The 24185-nt window shown below is 41.2% G+C and overlaps 1 protein-coding gene across 2 annotated transcripts in view; it reads left to right on the top strand.

Moving 5' to 3' along the window:
- LOC126106810 (1,5-anhydro-D-fructose reductase-like) overlaps positions 1–23706 on the top strand; it is a 99583-nt gene extending 75877 nt beyond the window's left edge. Inside the window, exons 4-6 of one of the 2 annotated variants that reach the window (XM_049913204.1) lie at positions 4857–5016; positions 16631–16728; positions 20862–23706. In XM_049913204.1, the coding sequence (XP_049769161.1) occupies positions 4857–5016; positions 16631–16728; positions 20862–20904 (301 nt within the window). In that variant the 3' untranslated portion in view covers positions 20905–23706. The remainder of the gene's footprint in view (positions 1–4856; positions 5017–16630; positions 16729–20861) is intronic. The other variant, XM_049913203.1, reaches the window with a different exon arrangement.
- Positions 23707–24185: the final 479 nt, after the last annotated feature.

Raw genomic sequence — 24185 nt, 5'->3', positions numbered from 1 at the left:
TGTGTAGTGCTGGAATGGGAACAGGGAAGATGCTGGGTCAGAACAATGACTAACGAAGGTTGAGGCCGGGAGGATTATGGGAATGTAGGATATATTGCTGGGAAAGTTTCCACCAGTGCAATTCAGAAAAGCTGGTGTTGGTGGGGAGGATCCATATGGCACAGGCTGTGAAGCAGTTACTGAAATTAAGAACATCTTGTTGGGTGGCATGCTCAGTAACGGGGTGGTCCAGCTGTTTCTTGGCCACAGTTTGTCAATGGCTACTCACGTGGACAGACCTTGGTGGTTGTCATGCCCATGTAGAATGCAGCACAGTGATTGCAGATTAGCTTGTAGATCATATGACTGGATTCACAGGCATCTACATCTACATCTACATCCATACTCCGCAAGCCACCTGATGATGTGTGGCAGAGGGTACCTTGAGTACCTCTATCGGTTCACCCTTCTATTCCAGTCTCATATTGTCTGTGGAAAGAAGGATTGTCAGTATGCCTCTGTGTGGGCTCTAATCTCTCTGATTTTATCCTCATGGTCTCTTCGCAAGATATACGTAGGAGGGAGTAATGTACTGCTTGACTCCTCGGTGAATATATGTTCTTGAAACTTCAACAAAAGCCCGTACCGAACTACTGAGCGTCTCTCCTGCAGAGTCTTCCACTGGAGTTTATCTGTCATCTCCGTAACGCTTTTGCAATTACTAAATGATCCTGTAACTAAGCGCGCCACTCTCCGTTGGAGGCAGCACTGCCTTTGATGGGATAGGTGATGCCTGTGACCAGATTGGAGTAGGTGGTGGTGGGAGAACATATTGGACAGGTCTTGCATCTACCTCTATTACATGGATATGAGTTATGAGGTAAGGGATTGGTAGCAGGGATTGTGTAGGGATGGACAAGAATGTTGCGTAGGTTTGGTGGGTGGTGGAGTACCACAGTGGGAGGGATGGGAAGGATAGTGAATAAGACATTCCTAGAATGAGATTTTCACTTTGCAGTGGAGTGTGCGCTGATATGAAACTTCCTGGCAAATTAAAACTCAAAGTCTCACTGTCCAGCCACAGAGGAGCATACCCTTGTAACTCAGTACCACCCAGGACTGGAGCAATTGAATTACATTCTCCGCAAGGGTTCTGACTACCTGTCATCACGTCCTGAAATTAGGAATGTCTTGAAACTTCCTGGCAGATTAAAACTGTGTGCCGGACCAAGACTCGAACTCGGGAACTTTGCCTTTCACGGGCAAGTGCTCTACCAACTGAGCTACCCAAGCATGACTAACGCCCCGTCCTCACAGCTTTACTTCTGCCAGTACCTTGTCTCCTACCTTCCAAACTTTACAGATGCTCTCCTGCGAACCTAGCAGAACTAGCACTCCTGAAAGAAAGGATATTGCAGAGACATGGCGTAGCCACAGCCTGGGGGATGTTTTCAGAATGAGATTTTCACTCTGCAGCAGAGTGTGCACTGATATGAAACTTCCTGGCAGATTAAAACTGTGTGCCGGACTGAGACTCCAACTCGGGACCTTTGCCTTTCGCGGGCAAGTGCTCTACCAACTGAGCTACCCAAGCACGACTGACGCCCCATCCTCACAGCTTCTGTAAAGTTTGGAAGGTAGGAGACGAGGTACTTGCAGAAGTAAAGCTCTGAGTACCGGGCGTGAGTCGTGCTTGGGTAGCTCAGTTGGTTAGAGCACTTGCCCGCGAAAGGCAAAAGTCCTGAGTTCGAGTCTCGGTCAGGCACACAGTTTTAATCTGCCAGGAAGTTTTATATTGCAGTAGTTATGCAGAGACGAAGAGGCTTGCACAAGCTAGACTAGCAAGGAGCGCTGCAAAAATTAATGCATTATGTAAATAAAGAAAGGTTTCAAGCAAGACGAGGTCTGTTCAAAAAATTCCGGAACATTCATAATTTCGCACCAATGATGTGTTGGAGCAAAATGCATTTGGAATCCCTGAATATGCCTGTGTTTTATGTGTTGGTTGGGTGGTTTGGGGGAAGAGACCAAACAGTGAGGTCATCGGTCTCATCGTATTAGGGAAGGATGGGGAAGGAAGTTGGCCGTGCCCTTTCAAAGGAACCATCCCAGCATTTGCCTGAAGCGAATTAGGGAAATCACAGAAAACCTAAATCAGGATGGCCGGACGCGGGATTGAACCGTTGCTCGGTGTTTAATGTGTAATTGCTGGAAGTTTCATTGTTCTATGTGTGTTACTTATTTTTCAGTCCTGTATTGAGTAGAACATTTTGTTCCACAGTTTGTGAATTTCGAGATGGCAGAGTTAGAGGTGCAATGTGTTTGCATTAAATTTTGTGTCAAACTCAGGAAAAATTGTACAGAGGAATACCAGATGATGCAGGAACCTACGGTGATGAGTGCTAAAGCCATACTCAGCGTTACAAATTATTCACACGGCTGGAAAATGGAAGTTGCAGATGACCATCATTCAGGATGCCTTTCGACGTCTACCAACGATGCTCCATGTCATGAACATCAACAGTATAGTGCACGAACAGTATAGTGCACGCCAGTCGAAGACTGACTGTCCGAGAGATTGCAGAAGAATGTAACATTTCAGTTGGATCATATGATGAAATCCTGACATAGCATCTTGGAATGCATCATGTTGCTGCCAAGTTTGTCCTATGGCTCATGAGTCAACAACAGAAAGACTATGGCCGTGCGATCTGTGAAGAGCTTTTGGATCACACGAATGAGGACAAGATGTTCTTTAAGAGAATCATAACTGGTGTTGTTGAGACCAAGGTTCAATCTTCACAATGGGTCAGGAAAGGTCCTCCAAGACCAAAAAACGCTCGATAGGTCAGGTCAAAACGTGAAAGCCATGCTGATACTTTTGTTTGACTTTGAAGGCTTAGTTCGTCATGAATTCATGCCACAGGGACAAACTGTTAATTGATAGTGCTGTTGGGACATGTTGTGGCACCTGCAAGAAAATGTGAGAAGGAAACGGCCTGAAATGTGGCTCTTGCTTCACAATAATGCACCCGCACATTCATCCATGTTGGTGCATGACTATTGCACAAAAAACAAAATAACTCTGCTGCCTTATCCTCCATTCTCTCCAGACCCTGCAGATTTATTTATTTATTTATTATTTATTAATTTTTTTATTTTATTTTATTTTATTTTTATTTTATTTTATTTTTTTTTTTCATTTCAAAAGTTGAAAACCCCATTGAAAGAATGAAGATTTGTGATGACAGACGAGATAAGGAAATTCACAGATGGCGCTTCATGCGATCCAGCAAGAGGTGTACCAAGACTGCTTCCAGAAGTGAAAGCACTGGTGGGAGCAGTGTATCTATTGTGGAGGAGAGTATTTCAAAGGAGACCATGCACAATAAGAAATAGTAAATGTTGAAAAATTCTGTGGACAAAGTTCCAGAATGTTTTGAATAGATCTCGTATTAAAGTTAAATATAAGATTTTTGTTTGCAAGTGATTCAGAAGAACTTTTCACCAAGCATAACATCGCCAAAGACACCTCTGTGGGTTGTTCTTTGTTCAGACTGTTTCCCTGCTCAGTTTCCAATGTAGTAGTAGTTGTAGTGGTAGCTTTATTCATCTGTAGATTTCTTTTTTAGGACATGTCAAAGTATTTACAAGTTTAGATCAGTTTAAAATAAGCTAATTTGTATACACATATATTTACAGAATTCTAGTTAGAGACAATCATTAGATTTACTCCTGGTATACAATACTTTTCTTACAAGTGACGTATTAAATAATGTAATGCCACACTGTTCACTCATATCTCACTATCAGTCACTGCACACACTATACACACATTGATTCATAACACTTCACTCACTGCACACACACGCACACACACACACACACACACACACACACACACACACACACACACACACACTGATGATCTCTGGGCCATTTTTTGTACCGCAACTTCCCATTTGCTATCCTCCATAATGAGTGAGATGTTGAGCTCAGAAAGACGAAGAGGTGTTAGTATTGTGCTATACATAGCTTGGGGATAAGTATTTATAGAAAGGAAAGAAGAAGGGAAAAAACATAAAGTGAAAGTTATGTGGAATTGTTGGATGTTTTATAATCACTATTATTATTATTTATTTGTATAACATTTTTTTATCAAACCCCTACTCTGTTTTATCTAAGTAATCCTTCAATGTATAAAATGTATTGCATAAAAGGTACTTTTTAGCTGCCTTTTTAAATAATAAGTGTATTTTTGCAATTTTATTCTCTGCATTATATATTATATTGTCAAAATGACTTTTTTGCAGCAATCAGCACCTTCCTATAGATCTTTCTGTATCTATGATAGAAATTTCAGAATTCTGGATCATTGTGAATCTTTTTCTTGGAACTGAGGTGTTAAAGTGTTTGGGAGGACTTCATAATACCTGCTGTTATCCATCTGTTTTTGTGAGATGTTGATACAGACATGCATACTTTTGGAAATGCCTTTTCAAAGCTCAATTTAAACAATGTGGAGAATTTAGAGAATTTCATATTCACATTGGTTTCCTTATACACTTCATCCCAGCCGTGTTTTTCTAGCTCTTTTGAAAAATCTTTTATTTTGATTTCTGATAGATGTCATTTGTAGGCTTGTAGTTTAGGGAATGATTCGATGAATGATTTTACTGTTGTTATTTGACAGAGATGGTCTGGTAGTCCAAGATCTTTTACCGCTACATCACATTTCTCCCTGTCCATATTTGTGGCCACATGGTCAATTACTGATGCAGTTGTTGTAGTAACCCTTGTTGCACTATTGACCAGTAGGGACATGCCAAAACGTTTTAGGGTCTTACATGCAACTGCCATAATTCTTCCTGTTTCAGAATACCAAAACAACATCCCCTGAGCGATGCTGTTGTCTTGCACATTGCCCAGAAACACGGGAAGTCAGCTGCACAGGTACTGCTTCGGTTTGTCATGCAGCTAGGAGTGGCCGTCATACCGAAGAGTACTAATCCTGAGCACATTCAGCAAAATTTTGATGTGAGTATGTAAACATTTATCCTTCACTATATGTCAGTGTCAGTCTTGAAAATTAACACCAGAAAACTTTTTGGAGGGATCAAGATCATTTTTATTATTAGTACTGCTACTACTACTACCAGTACTACTACTACTACCACCACCAGCTGAAGAGGACTTGCTTCACCTCTTTTTCCTCCCTACTAGTTTTCTGAATTGGGAAAAAAGTTGGTAGTGTTCTTAGGAATGGTCCTGGGGAAGGATGATGAGGCCAAGTTGGAGGTAAAGAATTCTGTTTCAGCTGAAGAAAGGATAGCTTTACACAATCTGAAAACAGATCCTCACCTAATCATTCTAATTGCAGACAAAGGCTGAAACACTGTCATTAAGGATCACAGCAACTACCTGGCAGAAGGCCTCTGCCAATTGTGTGACTCCTCCACTGATAAGCTTGGCCAGAGTGATTCATCCCAGAAGTGTAGCATAATGCCCAGTCCCTACTGAAATCTATAGGCCTTTCCTGGAGCCTCTCTCTCAAGTCCATTTTGTTCCTCACCCCAACAACACCCAACACACCCGTCTTCTACATACTCCCTAAAACCCACAAACTCAACATTCCTGGATATGCTATTGTAGCTGGTTATTCGGATCCCACTGAAAAAAACTTTGGCTCTCATTGACCAACATGCCCAACCAATTACCTGAAATCTAGCCTCCCACATCACAGACACCGACTACTTCCTTCACCGAATCTCCAACATCACACCCCTTAACCTCCTGGATCCATACTCGTGACTGATGGTGCATCTCCATATACACGGACATACTCACTTCTGTGGCGTTGCCACTATCGAGCACTACTTCTCCCGACATCCTTCAGACTCTTGACCCACCACCTCATTCCTTGCACATATTACCAGCTAAATGCTGACTACAACTAGTTTTCCTTTAAAGTGAAGTTATACAAAAAGATCTGTGGCACATCCTTGGGCACCCTACTCTGCCAACATGTTTGTGGGCTATTTAGAGGAAAATTTCCTGGCCTCCAAAACCCCACAACCCCTAGTTTGGTTCAGGTTTATTGATCATATCTTCACATCTTGAGTCACAGCCAAGACACCCTCTCTGCGTTCCTTCACAACCTCACACCTTCTCTCCCATCTGTTTCACGTGGTCCTCCTCTATCCAGTGTGTCACCTTCCTGGACACTGACATCCACCTCTCTGATGGCTCCATCGAAATCTCTGTCCACATTAAACCCATCTAACCGCCTACAGTACCTGCATCTTGACAGCTGTCATCTCTTCCACACAGCGAAATCGCTCCCATACAGCCCGGCCTCGCGTGGACAGCACATCTGTAATGATAAGAATTCCCTTGCTCAGTATGCTGAAGGTTTCACTAAGGCCTTCACAGACAGGCAACACCTCCCAAACCTAGTCCACAAACAGATTTCCTGTGCCATATCCCCAGATGCCCGTAATCCTCCCACCACTTTCAAGAATCAGCTACTAATGGGTGGACTGGAATGACCAAACTGTATCCTTCACTAGGGCTTCAATTATCTTTCATCTTGCCCTGAAATGAGGGACATCCTGCCCAAGATCCGTCCTCACCCCTCCTGAAGTGGTATTCCATCACTCACCCAGTCTACACAACATCCATCTCTACACCACTCCTACTTATGACCCATGCTGCAGGGATCGCATCCTTATGGAAGGTTCAGGTGCTAAACCTGCCCAATCCACCCACCCAGCACTTCCTTCTCCAGTCCTGTCACTGACTTATCCTACCACATCAGAGGCCGGACCACCTGTTACAAAGCAGCAATCTCATATACTAGCTCTACACAGCACAGCTTTTTATGTTCATATGATTACTGACCAGCTGTCAACCAGGACAAATGGCCACTGCCAAACTGCTGCCCAGAAAAAAGTTTCCTTCCTCTTGTGTGTGCCTACAGACAACACTTATGCTGTTCTATGAGTGCTCTGCTTTAATCCAAAATTCATCACCATCAGAATTTCCTTCCAGTGAACTAGGAAGGAACTTTGTGAATGATATGCCTCCATTGCCTGATAGTTTTTTTTCATCCCATGTTACTCCTCTCCTCATGAGGGCTTCATTATTTTGGTCTGTCCATCTCTTCCTAAGCGCCTCCCAATCACTCTTTTTCCTTGGTACCTCTATCTCCAAATACTGATGTCGGGTTAGAGTTAGGTGCGTTTGCTTCACATGACTTGACCATTTCAGACTTGAAGCACTCATTCTTTCCTCCATTGCCAAGTTCACCTCAGGTCTCTCCTTACATATTCATTCCTGACTCTCCCTTCCTCCCTCCCTCCCTCCCTCCCTCCCTCTCTCTCTCTCTCTCTCTCTCTCTCTCTCTCTCTCTCTCTCTCTCTCTCTATCTCTCTCTCTCCCCCCTCTCCCTCCCTCCCTCTCCTCCTGGTGTTTAGTAGAGCTGACTTGAGGTACTTCATTTCACAGACCTGCTTCTAACTCCCTTCTTTCTTATTTACAACATAGGTCTCCAGACCATACATCGCAATTGGCAGGAGATAAATTTTGTAGATGGTCTGTGTAGCTCTCGAAGGGACTCCTTTGTTCCAGATTAGGTTTCTTACTTGGTGGAAGAAGCTGGTTCCTTTAGTTACTCTATTTAAAGCTTCTAGTTTGGCACTTCCATCACTTGATATGACACTACCCAGATAACTGAAACTTTTCACACAATCAGCCTTCTCACCTTCTTGTATATCTCACAGGTGTGGGTGTCCTGCTCATCTTCATTGTCACTGTCTTGCTCTGACTCACAGTTGACCTGAATTCTTTAAATTTTTCATGCCAGTAATCTAGCCTCCGCTGAACCCATTATTGCTGTCTTTCCCCAAATGGACGAAGATATTAGTATATTATCTATCTCCAGTGCCCCAGTGAAGTGTGATAGGACAGCTATTATTCTCTATACACATAAATGATTTGGCAGACAGGGTGGGCAGCAATCTGTGGTTGTTTGCTGATGATGCTGTATGCACGGGAAGGTGTCAAAGTTGAGTGACTGTCGGAGGATACAAGATGACTTAGACAAAATTTCTAGTTGGCGTGATGAATAGCAGCTAGCTCTAAATGTTTGACACAGTCACATCATTTAAATATCTGGCTGTAACATTGCAAAGCATTACGAAATGGAACAAGCGTGTGAGGGTTGTAGTAAGAAAGGTGAATTATCGTCTTCAGTTTAGTAGGAGAATTCTGAGAAAGTGTGGTTCATCTGGAAAGGGGACTGCATATAGGATGCTAGTGCAGTCTGTTCTTGTATACTGCTCAGGTGTTTCAGATTTGTACTATGTCAGTTTATAGGAAGACTTTGAAGCATTTCAGAGGCAGGCTGCTATATTTGATACTGGTAGGTTTGAAAAACATGCAAGTGTTACAGAGATGCTTCACGAACTCAAATGGGAATCCCTGGAGAGGAGGTGACATTCTTGTCAAGGGACACTGTTGAGAAAATGCAGAGAACTGGCATTTGAAGTTAACTGCTGAATGATTCTGTTGCCTTGGACCTATATTGGATGTAAGGAGCACAGATATAAGGTATGATAAATTAGGGCTTGTATAGAGACATATAAACAGTGATTTTTCCCTCATTCTGTTTGCGAGTGGAACAGGAAAGGAAGTTAATAGCAGTGCCGAGGGGTACCTTCCGCCATGCGCTCTAAGGTTGGTTGCGGCATATCTCTGTAGGTGTAGATGAAGATTGCTAGATGGAAGCCAGAGCTAGAGTGTGGTCCAGGTGGCGACTGGCAGGTGTGCTGTGATTTCTCTCACATGCATCCTATCAGCTACCAACAATGGGTGCACAGGGAGCCTGTCGTTGGCAGCCCACTTTCCACAGGAATGTACAATCTCCCCTAAAGTGCTAACCTACTTGTGATGTAAGTCATAATGAACTATACTTGACCATTAGAAGAAAATATTAATTATGCAAGTGTCTGATTCATATTATTTATGGATCATATGTTGAAAACAATAGACTGGCTGGGGGAGATCAAGATATGTGAACACAAAATAAGCAGTCTTGCATATGCGGATGACTTAGTTGTGATGGCAGATTCGATTGAAAGTTTGCAAAGTAATATTTCAGAGCTAGATCAGAAATGTAAGGTCTATGGTATGAAGATTAGCATCTCCAAAATGAAAGTAATGTCAGTGGGAAAAAAATATAAACGGATTGAGTGCCAAATAGGAGGAAAAAAGTTAGAACAGGTGGACGGTTTCAAGTACTTAGGATGCATATTCTCACAGCATGGCAACTTAGTGAAAGAACTGGAAGCGAGGTGTAGCAAAGCTAATGCAGTGAGCGCTCAGCTACAATCTACTCTCTTCTGCAAGAAGGAAGTCAGTACCAAGGCTAAGTTATCTGTGCACCGTTCAATCTTTCGACCAACTTTGTTGTATGGGAGCGAAAGCTGGGTGGATTCAGGTTACCTTATCAACAAGGTTGAGGTTACGGATATGAAAGTAGCTAGGATGATTGCAGGTACTAGTAGATGGGAACAATGGCAGGAGGGTGTCCACAATGAGGAAATCAAAGAAAAACTGGGAATGAACTCTATAGATGTAGCAGTCAGGGCGAACAGGCTTAGATGGTGGGGTCATGTTACACACATGGGAGAAGCAAGGTTACCCAAGAGACTCACGGGTTTAGCAGTAGAGGGTAGGAGGAGTCGGGGCAGACCAAGGAGAAGGTACCTGGATTCGGTTAAGAATGATTTTGAAGTAATAGGTTTAACATCAGAAGAGGCACCAATGTTAGCACTGAATAGGGGATCATGGAGGAATTTTATAAGGGGGCTATGCTCCAGACTGAATGCTGAAAGGCATAATCAGTCTTAAATGATGATGATGATGATGCAAATGTCTTTTAATTGTGCCTATCTGCATCTTTATGGTAAGTAGCAATCTGATTTTTTCTACATTTTTAAAAATATTAAAATGAAAATGTAAAAGAAAGGCTAGGCAACGAGCACACTGCATACTGTACTTTTATGTTGGTATTCATAATTCCTCCAGTATTTGATTTTTATAACACTGGCCTGAATGAAGAGCTTGAAGAAATTTAGACATATGCTACATGGGTTGTTATGTGTTGGTGTAGTCCATTCAGAATTGCTAAGTGATTCATGGGAATGTGGGTATTGTAAGGAATATAATGACTTCTCATAGAGAAGTAAAGATGAGGTGTGTTCAAAAAAAACTTTGGCATTTTGGGAAATAATTTTATTTATTCTTCTGCTTCGATGTAATCCTATTAAAAATAGTTCCCATTAGATATCGTACATTTTTATACACTCTCAATTCCTTAAACACTTGTGGAAATTGATCTTTATTATAACTTTTAATATTAGCTCTCTCAATAGTGTATTTTTAATCTCATCTGTTCTTGGGAACAGAAAAAAAAACATGGGGCCATGTTTGGCAAATATGGAGGTGGGTCACTATTCAAGTATTGTTTTTGGCCAAAAATTCATTCAAGAATGCTTTATCATAGTGCAAAAGCCATGAATTGTTTCATTGCTTCACACAAATGGCATTAAACATTGTTCATAGCAAAATTTAATATGAATTACCTGATCCATTATATGCCACACGATTAATTGCCAATGCTAACAAAACACATGTAACACTTTTGACAGCTGACAGCAGGCTTAATATGTGGTATGGTTAACACTGAACAGATACTTTTGAGACTTGTTTACCAACACAACAAAAGAAATCATGCAATTGGGCTAGTACAGGATGCTCATGTGAATGAAGCTAATACAGCATGCAAATTTACAAAATCCCTGTTACTTTTTGATCATACCTTGTGTAGAAAATTGATACTTTAAGTAGACTGAAAAATGCTTACAATACTTCGGTCATGCATATTGTACAAGGACCTTGAGGATAAGATAAAGAGAGCAGAACACATATTGAGGATTGTCAATATGTACATGGATGAAACAGCAAAGGAAATAAGTGATAATGTTATGGAGTATCTCTGTCGTGCACTAAACAGTGTTTTGCAGCACATGTATGCACGCAATGAACCATCAAAAATTCAGTCAGAAACCTACACAATTTGAAATCCAATAACATTCTTTTCATTCTCTGCTTTTCACATTCATTAACTGTGTGTAATAACTGGATTGTGAAAAATAGCTTGAGATATATGTGTGCCCACTTCTCCTCTAGGTTTCAGCCCATGGAGCAATACATTTGCTTTACACATATTTTCAACTGAACTATGAAGCTCTGTCACAAGTCTGTTTTTGATATTGTACTGTGTTGTTGTTGTTGCAGTCTTCTGGCTGAAGACTCATTTGACACAGTTCGTCACACTAGTCTATCCTGTGCAAACCTCTTTATCTCCAAATAATTACTGTAAACTACATTCATTGGAACCTGCTTACGGTATTCATCTCTTTGTCTCCAATTTTCATCCAGTGTGCTGGGTGAGTTCATTCATTTGTTTGGAAGGGGAGGCCGACATTGTTTGACCACTTTCAGATGGATGGCTACGTGCTGCAATGACAGAATCGAGATGCCTGCTCCGCAATCTTTCTCAAACGATTTTACGGAAACTATTCATTAAAAAAAAATTGCATTATTTTTAGCTTTATATGTCAGCTTCATGATGACTTGGCCATATTTTGTTAATGTCATAGTTATTGTGGTATTTGGATTTAAGTAAGATTCCAGGCAAAATTCGGAAAACTTTGCAGTGAAAAATAGGAGTCACTATGAGTGAAAAATAGGAGTCACTATGATTTTGCATTTGGTGCATATTACATAATATGTTGCTGTTTATGAAATTTGGGTAACACATTGAATTTTACTTCAGAGTTGGTGGGGTCCCTATCTGTCACCAATCTCAAGAAAATTGATGTAACAAACCCATTTGTGATCATGCGCATCAGCGATAAATCGAGAATGAAATATCTACAACATTCCTCATATTTCACAAAAGGTTTTGGCGAATGAGAGCACACAGAAGGGAGTACTTTGTGTCATGGTTACTATGTAAAACTTCATTCTCCACTGTGTTATTCTGCTGCCTACAGACTTTTTTGATGAAAGAATGTAATTTTTAAGGGCCATCAGTAGCTGTTAAAATGAGAAATGCTGTGGGTTTTGGAACAGCATAACTGAAGACATAATACATTTTTTTTCTACTAAGGATGTGCTTTTTTTGTTAGCTATTGACCTTATTTTGCTTAGTTCCTCACTTAATAAAATTAATAAACCACAATTTCAGAATTCTCTCACAACTGTGTCTTCACAACTCGTTAGTGAGGTGATAATGTGTACACTCCTCAGTATTTTGGCAAAAGAAGCAAATTTTAACATGCAACAAGAGGAATGTGGGTTTTACTCAAAATTTGCCTCTCACGGTGCTTCTCAGAAACTTTAACATTGTTAATAAGTCAGATGGAATTCTTTTTAGACACTAGCCAAAGCAGAGGTGACAGCAGATATTTTTGGATGATCACCGTGCTAGGGTGGATGTGGAAAGGGCCAACTTAATAACTTCAAAAAATGTGAGTGTAGGCTTCAGTTCAAGACGTCACTTCCCGTCCAGTGCTTGACATTTCCCTTACAATGCCTGCCCGCAACTTCCACCACTACCGCTCTCCCCCCACTTGCCCTGCCGATTGTGCGTCTACCGGCAAGGTTATTCTGTGCGTGCTCTATCTTGTTTATTGAATCGAACACAAAATGGTACAGAGTACAACAGGGAAGCAACAGCTGGAGATGAGAAAAGGTCTGTAGCAAAGTTCAAGTCCACTGTAGTGTGTAGTGTAGCATTGCAGATATGTTAAGTTACTGAGAACAAAGTCCAAGCAGTGTAGTGTAACCAGATCTGAGGTGCAGCGTGGCACGGTGACAGTAGCAAGACAAAGAAAGATTTCAGAAGCTGGGATGGGTCCAGATATAGGCCAGTGTAGTGGTCACCAGTGTGCCAGTGTAGTGGTCACCAGTGTTGTCGGTGTTACTGTCAAGTTGGTGCGCCTGTCTGGTGTTACAGACTTGCACTGGAGGGTGACAGTGGAGCCTCTGTTGTTGGCCCCAGATCCATATCTGGCAAGCTCGAGCTCGCGTGAGGAGCCGCTGGGCTGTTTGCGCGGCCAGCATGGAGTGCTAAGCTGAAAGCTTGGTGGATGTCAAATGGTAGTGCTAAATGCAGATTTACCACATTTTTCATTATCATCAAAGTTTTATTTCTCCTTCCTGAACATTTACTTTACTTCACACTCAATATGCAGATTAAATAACATCACAGATAGGCCATGACCCTGTCTCACTCTCTTCTCAATCACTGCTTCCCTTTCATGTTCTTTTACTCTTATAACTGTAGACTGTTTGCTGCATAAATTGTAAATAGCCTTATGTTCCCTGTATTTATACCTGTCACCTTCATAATTTCAAACTGTGCATTCCAGTCAACATTGTCAGAAGCTGTTTCTAAACCTGTAAGTGCTGTAATTGTAGGTTTCCCTTTCTTTAACCTACCTTCTAATTTAAGTTGTATGGTCAGTATTGCCTTGTGTGTTTCTACATTTCGCCGGAACCTGAATTTGCGTCCTCTAAGATTGACTTGTATCAGTTTTTTCATTCTTATGCAAATAATCCGTGTAAGTATTTCAGTACAATAACGTATTAAAGTGATGGTTCAGTAATATTCCCATCTTTCAGGACCCGCCTTCTTTGGAATTGTAATCATTATATTCTTCTCAAAGTCTGAAGGTATTCCGCCTGTCTCAAATATCTTGCACACCGGGAGAAATAGTTTTAGAATTCCTGGCTCTCTCGAGGATATAAAAATTATGAAGGAATACCATTTATTCAGATCTTTCTGCACTATCGTATGCCCCAGCTCAGCTTCATCCGAATCCTCTTCTGGTTATATAATTTTATCTTAAAATTCATTTCCCTTGTATAGCCCTGTTGTATATTCCTTCCATCTTTTGGGCTTACCTTCTTTGCTGAGTACTGGCTTTCCATCTGAGCTCTTGATATCACACAGTTGCTTCTCTGATCCAAATGTATCTTTAACCTGTTAAGTGGGTAGTTTGTGCGGGCGCGCCTCTTCCACAGGGGGTAATATACGCCAGCGCACCCGTTCGCCGTGGTGCTGCGCACTGTTCTCACGTTTTCCTTCGCGTTTTCATTGTTGAATTTAAATTGTTATTGGGTGGAAATCAATAAAATATATTGCAGAAGTTAACAAAACTGTATTTTCACAATATTACATATCGTTTTCAGTGTGAAACCTTTTTAAAACAAGGTGCTGCACGCAAGGAAACTTTGCATTCTGCGTGCCAGTATGAAGTCTCTTTGCGAAGGCCTTTTCTCGTACACACCACACACCTCCTTGTTGGTCTTTTCTTCGTTCTGGGTGGCAGATGGTCTGGAAAATGCCTGGCTGTAAGACGTGCTGCTTTTGGTGTTCGAGGTGGGCATCCTACTGATGTCCCTTGATGTGATGAAGATATGGTCAACTGTTCACCAAGACTAATCAGGAAGCTCATTCTACTTTGTTCGCCACCATCCTTCTTGTACAGAATGTATGCATTGTAGCATGCAATGTCCAACAAGTGGCAGAAAAGCTTCTGATAGTATTTTTTCAGCCTGCTTCTGGCCATCTGGTAGCTTTGTAACTGAGAATCGCACCTATCCACGCCTCCCATATTCTTGTTGTAGTCAATGACAGCTTGTGGCTTTTGAATGATTCCCTTCTTCGAGTTTACATTTACAAATGTATCGTCATCGAAGGTGCTGACCATAACAACGTTTCTTTTGTCTTTCCACTTCATTACCATCTGTTTGCCCTTGTACCCTGTTATGTACTCCCCTTTCTTCAGTTTTTCCTTTTTTACAAAGTCAGGGAACCCCTTCCTGTCTTGCCACATTGTGCCGACAACATTGGTGTTATTGCTGGTTAGTTTGTCCACCAAATCTGTACTGGTGTACCAGTTGTCAATATAAATACAGTGGCCTTTCCCGAGTAGATCGTGTGCAAGCTCCAAAACAATTTGAGAGGTTATTTTTTTGTCTGGATAGTGGCTACCATAATTAGTGTCCTTTCCAGTGTAAACAATAAAGTCCCTTACATACCTGGAACTGCTTTCACAGAGTTCGTACAATTTGATGCCAAATCTGCTAAGCTTTGATGGAATATATTGCTTCCATCCAAGCCGTCCTTTCCAGAGCAACAAAGGTTCGTCAACGGTGATGTTCCTTTCTGGTATGTACACTGATCTGAATTTACGCCGCAGATGCTCAATAATGGTGTGAATTTTGAATAGTTTCTGCTGATAGTGGCTAGTGGATCATATGAGGCATTGTCAGCAAAATGGAGCAAATTCAATAGAAGATGAAACCGCTTTTCACTCATCACTTTCCTGAAGAAAGGTGTGTCAACTGATTCCCTCTTTGAAAAGTACATTTTGTGGTCTGGTTTGTGAAGAATTCCTTGAAATACAAACATTCCAATAAATGTTTTTACCTCATCTCGTGTAGTATTCTGCCAACTGTGCACCCTGGAGCGTGCTGCTAAATTGGGATGAGAAGCTATGAACTGTTCTGCATATAAGTTCGTGTGTTCAGCTATCATTGTGCACAAAGTATCATCCACAAAACACGTAAAACAACTCATCAAATAGTTTTGTTTTAGAGGCACAACTGTACCACTATTACCACTGAACAAATATTGAATACGAACTGAACTAGCACGCACAAATTCACTAGCCTCAACATCTGTATCTTGAAAACTTTCAGAACTGTCACTGAAATTATCGTCACTTTGTAAAAGCAGCTTCTTAATCTCCGAATCTGATAAACGACTTCTTTTCGCCATTGCAAAAGATCACTCACTAATGCTGCAGTAAACACAGACGAAAAAGGCGCGCTTTTGCGGATGCTTCACAGGCCGCATTTTCTCAACGCGCGCTCGGGTGGACAATGTTATAACTAGCCTAGAACACGGTGTGTTGCGTGACAAGAGCTGCCATCTACTGGACGAAGCTCAACTAATACCACAGTGTCAATGGCAGGCGGATAAATTGTCATTCCCACTAGCTACTACTAGCCACAGAACGCAGTGGACGGAGATATCTGTCGAACCCACTGTGCAATAGCAGAGCACGGATGGATATACCATCATGCCCACTTAAAAGGTTAATTTCGCTATGGCCACCTTCTAACTTTCCCAGGTATGCATGCTTCTACAGCCTCACATCTGTCCCCTAGCCATTCCTCCTCAGCCATTTTGCACCTTATGTCAGTCTCAGTTTTCAGATGCCTATACTCTCTTTCACATGCTTCATTTACTGCTTTCTTGTATTTTTTCAATTTGTCAATTAAACTCAGTATTCAGCCTTATCATGTTACCTGTTTGCTCCTCTGCTACCTTCACTGTATCATCTGCTAGTTACCCATTCATCTTCTACTACTGTATTCCGTTCCCCAATTCGTCAAATGTTGCCTAAGGCTCCCTCTTAAACTCTCGACAACCTCTGGTCCCTTTAGTTTATCCATGCCCATCTCTTTAATTCTATACTTTTAAACTAATAAAGTCTTTAAATTCCAGGTATTTGACTTTGAACTTTCTCCAGAAGACATGTATTCACTGGAAGCTTTGGATAAAGGAGAACGGGGCCGACAAGTGAATGATGTAATTTTTCCAGGGTAAGTTTTTACTACTGATACTGGATGTCATTAAACTCCATTGTTCCTCAAAAACTACTTAGTCATTTTTATGATTTGTTAGGACACAGCTTGATTGCAATGACAGATTTTTATTATCTGCATAAAGATGATTATGTATTACTACACAAAAAGCAGCCACTGTTCATTGTGATAGTTTCCTATAAATTACAGAATGATTGTTATAAATTCTGTGACTGTTTCTGCTCTTCCACCTATAAACTCTGCCAGAGTGATACCATCCCAGAAGTCCAGCACAACCTCCAGTTCTGTTTACAGCCTTAGGCCCTTCCCAGAACCTCTCTGAATCTATTTCCCTCCTCACCCCTACAAGACCCCGCATACCCACCTTACACACGCTCCCCAAGATCCACAAACCCAACAATCTTGGACGCCCCATTGTGGCTGGTTATTGTGCACCCACTGAAAGAATTTCAACCCTCATTGACCAACTGCCAATAATTTAGCCTGCATGCCTACATATCAACCACTTCTTTCACTGACTCTCCACCATCCCTACTTCTTTACCACCTGAATTCCTACTCATCACTGTTGATGCCACCTCCATATACACCAACATCCCTCACATCCATGGTCTTGCTGCTATTGAACACTACCTTTCCCAATGTCCTTCAGACTCCAAACCCACTGCCTCATTGCTCATAAATTACTAACTTCATCCTAATCCACAACTAATTCTCCTTTGAAGGGAAGGTGTACAAACAAATCCATGGCACAGGCTTGGGCACCTTTATGGCACCCTCCTATGTCAACCTGTTTATAGGCCATCTAGAGGAGACCTTCCTATTCTCCCACAACTCCAAACCTCTAGAGTAGCTCAGATTCATTGATAATACCTTCATGATCTGGACTCAGGGCCAAGATACCCTCCTGCCTTCATTCCTTCACAACCTCATCATCTTCTCCCCCATCCATTTCACCTGGCCGTCCTCAACCCAGCGTACCACCTTCCTGGATGTTGACCTCCTCCTCTCTGATGGCTCCATCTGCACCTCTATCCACATTAGACCCACCAGCCACACCTGCGTTTCAACAGCTGTCATCCTTTCCGTATCAAAAAATCTCTCCCATGCAGCCTGGCCACCTGGGGACAGCACATCTGCAGTTACAGGAGCTCCCTTGCCCAGTATGCTGAAGGACTCATAAAGGCCTTCACAGACTGCCAATATCCCCCAGATCTTGCCCACAAACATATTTCCCATGCCATATCCCCGTACACTGCCAATCCCCCCACCACCCCCAACCCCCAAGACCCAGCTACAAAGTAATTCCTCCTTCTTGACCCGGTATCACCACAGACTGGAACAACTGAACAACATCCTTCATCAGAGCTTTGATTACCTATCATCTTGCCTTGAAATGAGGACATCATATCTGAGATAATTTCCACCTCTCCTGAAGTGGTGTTATGTCACCCTCAACCTCGGTAACATCCTAGTCAATCCATATGCCACTCCCAGTGCCAACCCACCCGACCTCCGCAACACCCTAGTCCATCTCTATGCCACTTCCAGTCACAACCCTTGCCACAATTATCATATCCCAGTGGAAGACCCAGGTGGAAGACTGCCCAATCCACCCACCTATTCCAGTCCTAACACAGGTTTATCCTAACCCATCAGGGAACAGGCCACTGTGAAGCAGGCATGTCATTTACCAGCTCTGCTACACAGCTTTTTTTGTCGGTGTAATTACCAACCTGCTGTCCACCAGGATGAACGGCCACTGCCAAACTGTGTCCGAGAGCAAAGTAGACCACCCTGTGGTACAGCATGCAGCTGAGCATAACAAGCTCAATTTCAATGGCTTCTTTGCTGTTTGAGCCATCTGAATCCTCCCCTCTATCATCAGCTTTTTATGAAATGGGGAAGATGGGAGTTTTCCGTACAACACATTGTGTGCCCCCGTAATTATCCCAACCTCACCTTGTGGTAACATATTTTTCCCACACCCTCCACCCAGCAGTTTCCAACCCCTCTGTCCTATTATCTCCTCCTATTCTCATCCCTCACCCTCTTTGTTGGCTCCCTCAGCCAATGCGCCCACCTTTCTTTCTTCACTTCTCTCCTTTTTGCCATTTTCCAACCTCCCTGCTCCACAACCTCCCGACATTGCACCTGTTCTAGTCCCTGCACGCTCCACTAGATGGCGCTCCTTTCTACCCCCCACCCATACGTTGCTATCCCTTCCCCTTCTCCACCCCTCCAGATTGCTGCTTCCATTCCACACGACAGCCGCATTCTGGTCTGAGCTGTCAGAGCTGTTGGAGTTGGCGGTCATGTGCATGAGGAGTGTTTGCTTGTATGAATGAGCAATGTGTGTTTCTTTTTCTGATGAAGGCTGTGTCTGAAGGCTTATGAGTGAATGTCTTTTAATTGTGCCTGTTTCAACTTAACATGTCATCTTTACAGTAAGTAGCAATCTATCTTTTTCTACATTGTCATTACTTTAAATGAAGACTTCCGTCACATGTTTACTTTTTTTTAACAGTGTTGGAGTTTGCAAAGTGTAATAACTAGCTCTTTGTTTCAAGTATTACATCTTGAGTATCCTACATCAGCATATGTGTAATTGGAGGGTTCAGCAGAAGAAAATGCTAAGGCCAAGAGCATTAAATTCAAACAATGGAAAATCCAGGATGAAATGTAACAATACGAGAGAAGGAAAGTTGCTACTCACCATATAGCGGAGATGCTGAGTTGTGATAGGCACAATAAAAAGATTCACACAGTCATAGCTTTCGGCCATTAAGGCTTTTGTCAGCAGTAGAGGGACGCACACACACACACACACACACACGCAAGCGCAACTTGCACACACGTCTGCAGTCTCAGAGAGCAGTGTAGTTTCAGCTCTCTGAGACTGCAGACGTGTGTGCAAGTTGCGCTTGCATGAGTGTGTGTGTGTGAGTGTGTGTGTGTGTCTACTGCTGACAAAGGCCTAATGGCTGAAAGCCATGATTGTGTGAATCTTTTCATTGTGCCTATCGCGAAATTCAAAGTCAAGTACATATAAGAGTTTTCAGGATACAAAAGACAATTGTAAGAGTAATGAAACAAGTGAGCAGCAGATCTTTAAAGATCTAAATATCTTAACCCTTCCCTGAGTTTTTATATTGGAAGTAGTCATGCATGTCAAAAAAAAGTATACTGAGAAAAGAAAACCGTTTTCCTCAAAACAAAAGTGTCCATGATTATAGTACCACATCAGACAGTGACATACATGTTAATCATTGTAACACCACACTATGCCAAAAAGGTGTATATCGTGCAGGAACAAAACTATACAAGAGGTTACCAAGACATATAAAATCTCTTCCTGAACTACAGTGACAGCCTACCTTCTGAAAAACTGCTACTATTCAATCTCACAGTATCTCACACAAGAAAAAATGTAATTTGTAGCTTTAACAGTAGAAATAAGTTAAAAATAAACAGTATTTTAAAAATTGTAATTATTAGCTGTATAGATCCAATTTGTTATAAAAATTTAAATAATGTATGTTTGATGTTTGAAAAACCATTAGATAAAAAGATTTTCTGTCCAATATCCTGTGTACAATATATGTACTGAAAAAGAGATATGGAAAAATAAATAAAGAAAATAAAGAAAACAATAACACAAAACTATTTAGTTGGCATTGTTTTCTGGCATTACATATGGAATTAGGTGTTACCAAGATGTGCAGTCGAAAACAAAACAGATAATGTGATCAGCCTAACCCTTAACTACCTAGGGTTAGAACTTTCTTCTACCAACCCTTCAGTTTTTTTATGGTCAGTATTCTATATATTTGTGAAGGAGTTTTATTTCACAGATGTTTAAACATAGTTTGTATGAAAAATTGCTCAAACACACAATTTTTCGCAAATGTATAAGACGTATTTATGGTGCTAATTGGTTAGAATGCTGTATGATTAAGGAAAGAAAGAAAAGATTTAAAAAAGGTGTGTAATACAGAAAATGTTACTGGCATTAAAACTAAGCTGTGATTGTTACCTTTCTTCATTCTTAATGACTGGTTAAGTTTATCTTCATACTTTTAATAATTGTTCTTTAATGTTCTCCCCAACTTATGTTTCTTAAATTTTCAGACAAGAAAATCATCCTGAATATCCATGGAAGTACCGCTATTAATGAGATATTGTTGTGAAAACACTATCCAGCAATGAGAAGATACTGAAATGCATTAGCATCTTAATTGGTGGTTAATGCATTGCAAGAGCTTTAGATACCTTGAAAAAACAATAGTGTAAAATAAATGCCTGACAGCAATTTCGAAACAAGTGGGACAGTACAAGGTCACGGAGACACCAATATTATCAAGCAACTGTGTGTCAATGCAATACCATGTACCTAGACAGTAAGGCATTACAGCTCCAGTATGATGTCATACGCTACGGACAAGCCTATAGCATTAACTGGAAGTCTGCAGTGATATGATTGCACTAACATTTTTGATGAACAATCAACACTGCTAACTAAATTTTACTGTGGTGGCCCATACGATATAGATGAAGTTACTGTGAACTATATTTTTTTATTATTAAAACAAAGTGCAAGGTGTTGTATTTTCTAAAGATATTGAAGAAGACGTGGTTGTTTTATAGTTTTATATGTGGTGTTTTTTTTTATTGCCACAATGTATTCGTAACATTGATAGAGTAAACAACAACAAAAAATGTGCATCTTGTAGTTACAAATAAGTAGCGAACTTGGCAATGCCATTACTCGTAAATAGCTAGCAAACCTGGCAATACTTCGCAATTGCACAATATGCATGGGAATTGGAGGTACGTCGTAATCCCCAGCTACCCTCCCCCCTCTTTCTCCATCTTCTCCTGCCTTCCCCCTCCCTCTGTTGTTCTCCTCCTTGCCCATCTCTCTATCCTACATATATATATGTATATACTATATATATTTACAAATATATAGTCTATGACTGTCCAAATTTTATTAGAATATTGTGTGAAAATTTGAAGTAAATAGGCTAAGAACATGTTGAGATTTTTGCTAATAAGATTTCCTCCTTATATATTACATGTATTTATTTATATACTATATATATTTAAAATATGTTCATTAGAGTACTATATAAAATTTTTAAGTAAATTGGTCAAGAACTTTGTAACTATTTTGACCAACATGTATTGGCCATACAAGACTAACTGTACGTGAAATGAAATTGCATATTTAATTGTACTACAGGCAAATGTTGATACTGGAAATCAGTAATTTAATAACAAAAAAGCTAGTATTAACCCATCACATTTTTTCATTAATAAAAAGTTAGTTTACTAGAACCAGTTCACAGACACACACACAAGGACAACATGCTCTGACGGGTGATACTACCGGTGATTCTGAACAAAAAAACTTCTAATAAACATATGCCCTTTTCTTAACTGTCTCCAAGTAAACTAATGAAAACAGCTAGGAACTGGAAAGGTGCAGGTGACAGTAAATTAAGATACTGTTATCTTATGACTTGTTTAATTGTGTACATTTCCTCACAGAAGATGTTAAACAGTCCACCGCCAACTTCAATGCATGTTGCGCGCTTGTAGACAGGTGCTGTGTCACCGATCAGAGCTCAGTTTTGCATTCCTTTACCTGGGCACAAGCATGTAAAATATGAGCGAGAAGTTCCTCTCGTGTCCACTCTGCGCTTGTGGACGTCACTCTTCAGCCACCCCCACAAACAGTAATCCAATGGGGTAAGGTCGAGTGACCTCGGTGGCCAGGCAGTGACTCCACGGCAACCGATTCAACGACCAGGATACGTTGTGTTGAGATACTCTGTCACTGGCCGTATGGAATGTGTAGGAGCTCCACCGTGCTTAAAGTACATACGAGTTCGTGTTGCCAAAGAGATATCCTCCATGTATTCTGGTAACACATTTTGAAGAAACTGAAGATACTGTGTCCCAGTAAGACGGTTATCTAAAACAACTCAACCGATGAATTGGTCATTGATAATACCGCACCACACATTGACTGAGAAACGTTGAAAATTCATTTCCACAGTAGCGTGCACATTTTCATTTGCCCATACATGAGAGTTGTGGATGTTGATTTCGTTGCAGGTAAATGTTGACTCATCAGTGTCAATGTTGAAAATTCATTTCCACAGTAGCGTGCACGTTTTCATTTGCCCATACATGAGAGTTGTGGATGTTGTTGATTCCATTGCAGGTAAATGTTGACTCATCAGTGAACAGAATACGTAGAATTAATCGCTCGTTGGTAATGATCCACTGACAGAATGCTTGCCGGGCGGCAGCATCTCCTTCGTGCATATGTTGTACACTCTGCCGATAAAAGGGGTACAGACCGTGCACATGTACTGTGCGTGTCACTTGTGTTTGTGGAATACCAAGTTGGACAGCAATTATTCTAGAGCTAGTAGTAGGGTTGCGTTCCACTGCTTGTTGTACAAGACATTCAGAGACAATGTTTATGCTGGGAAGCGTACCATGCTCACGCAATCTGTGAAACACCCTGCTGTCTGGCACTCTGCGATTTGGAAATTGTTGCTGGTATTCTCACACAGCAGCTCTGGAATTCCTATTGGACAAACCATAGACAAACAACATGACAACATACTCTGCATGTGTGAATATCCACGGCATTTTCACTACACAAAACTATATTCGTTGTTCACATAACAGTACTGTAGTGCCGTGCACAATGACAAACACTGTCGGACTGAGATGTAAACAGCTGCACCTGGGTAAGTGAACTGCATACTGACATGGTTAGTAAGGACAACACTACACGTTTCCTGTTCTTAGTTGTTTTCATTGTTTTTCCCGGAAACAGTTACGAAAAGGGCATACGTTTATTAGGAGTTTTTTGTTCAGAATCACCATTAGTATCACCCTCAAAGCATGTACCTTTCCTCCTGACACACCCTGTACACGTGTGTGTGTGTGTGTGTGTGTGTGTGTGTGTGTGTGTGTGTGTGTGTGTGGAGGGAGGGGGGGGGGGGGTTGGAAACACACTCACTCCTTAAGCATAAAAAAATACTGGTCTACACAGAACACCAAGTTGATTTTGTTTAGTCTTAAGTGACCCATTCACAAAAGTTATTACGAAATGGTAAATATAATATCACTCGCATTTTCAGAACAGTTTTACAGCACAATACTAGGGGCAGTCCAATGAAAACAAGGCAGATGGAAAAGGATGTAATAAACTGTTTCTTATTTCAAAAGTAGTCACTGTAACCATTAATAATTTTATCCCACTGCCAGACAAGATGATCTGCCTTCATGGGGAAATGTTTGCAGGTGCCTATGGAACCACGATTGTACCTAAATGTGCATTTCTTCATCCACAGCAAATTGACAGCCATGAATATCCTTCTTCAGGGCTCCAAAATTACAGAAATTGTATGGGTGAAGCTTGAGACTGTA

Source organism: Schistocerca cancellata, chromosome 10 (genome assembly GCF_023864275.1).
Source record: "Schistocerca cancellata isolate TAMUIC-IGC-003103 chromosome 10, iqSchCanc2.1, whole genome shotgun sequence".
Lineage (NCBI taxonomy): Eukaryota > Metazoa > Arthropoda > Insecta > Orthoptera > Acrididae > Schistocerca > Schistocerca cancellata.
This window is presented reverse-complemented; position numbering and strand designations above follow the sequence as displayed.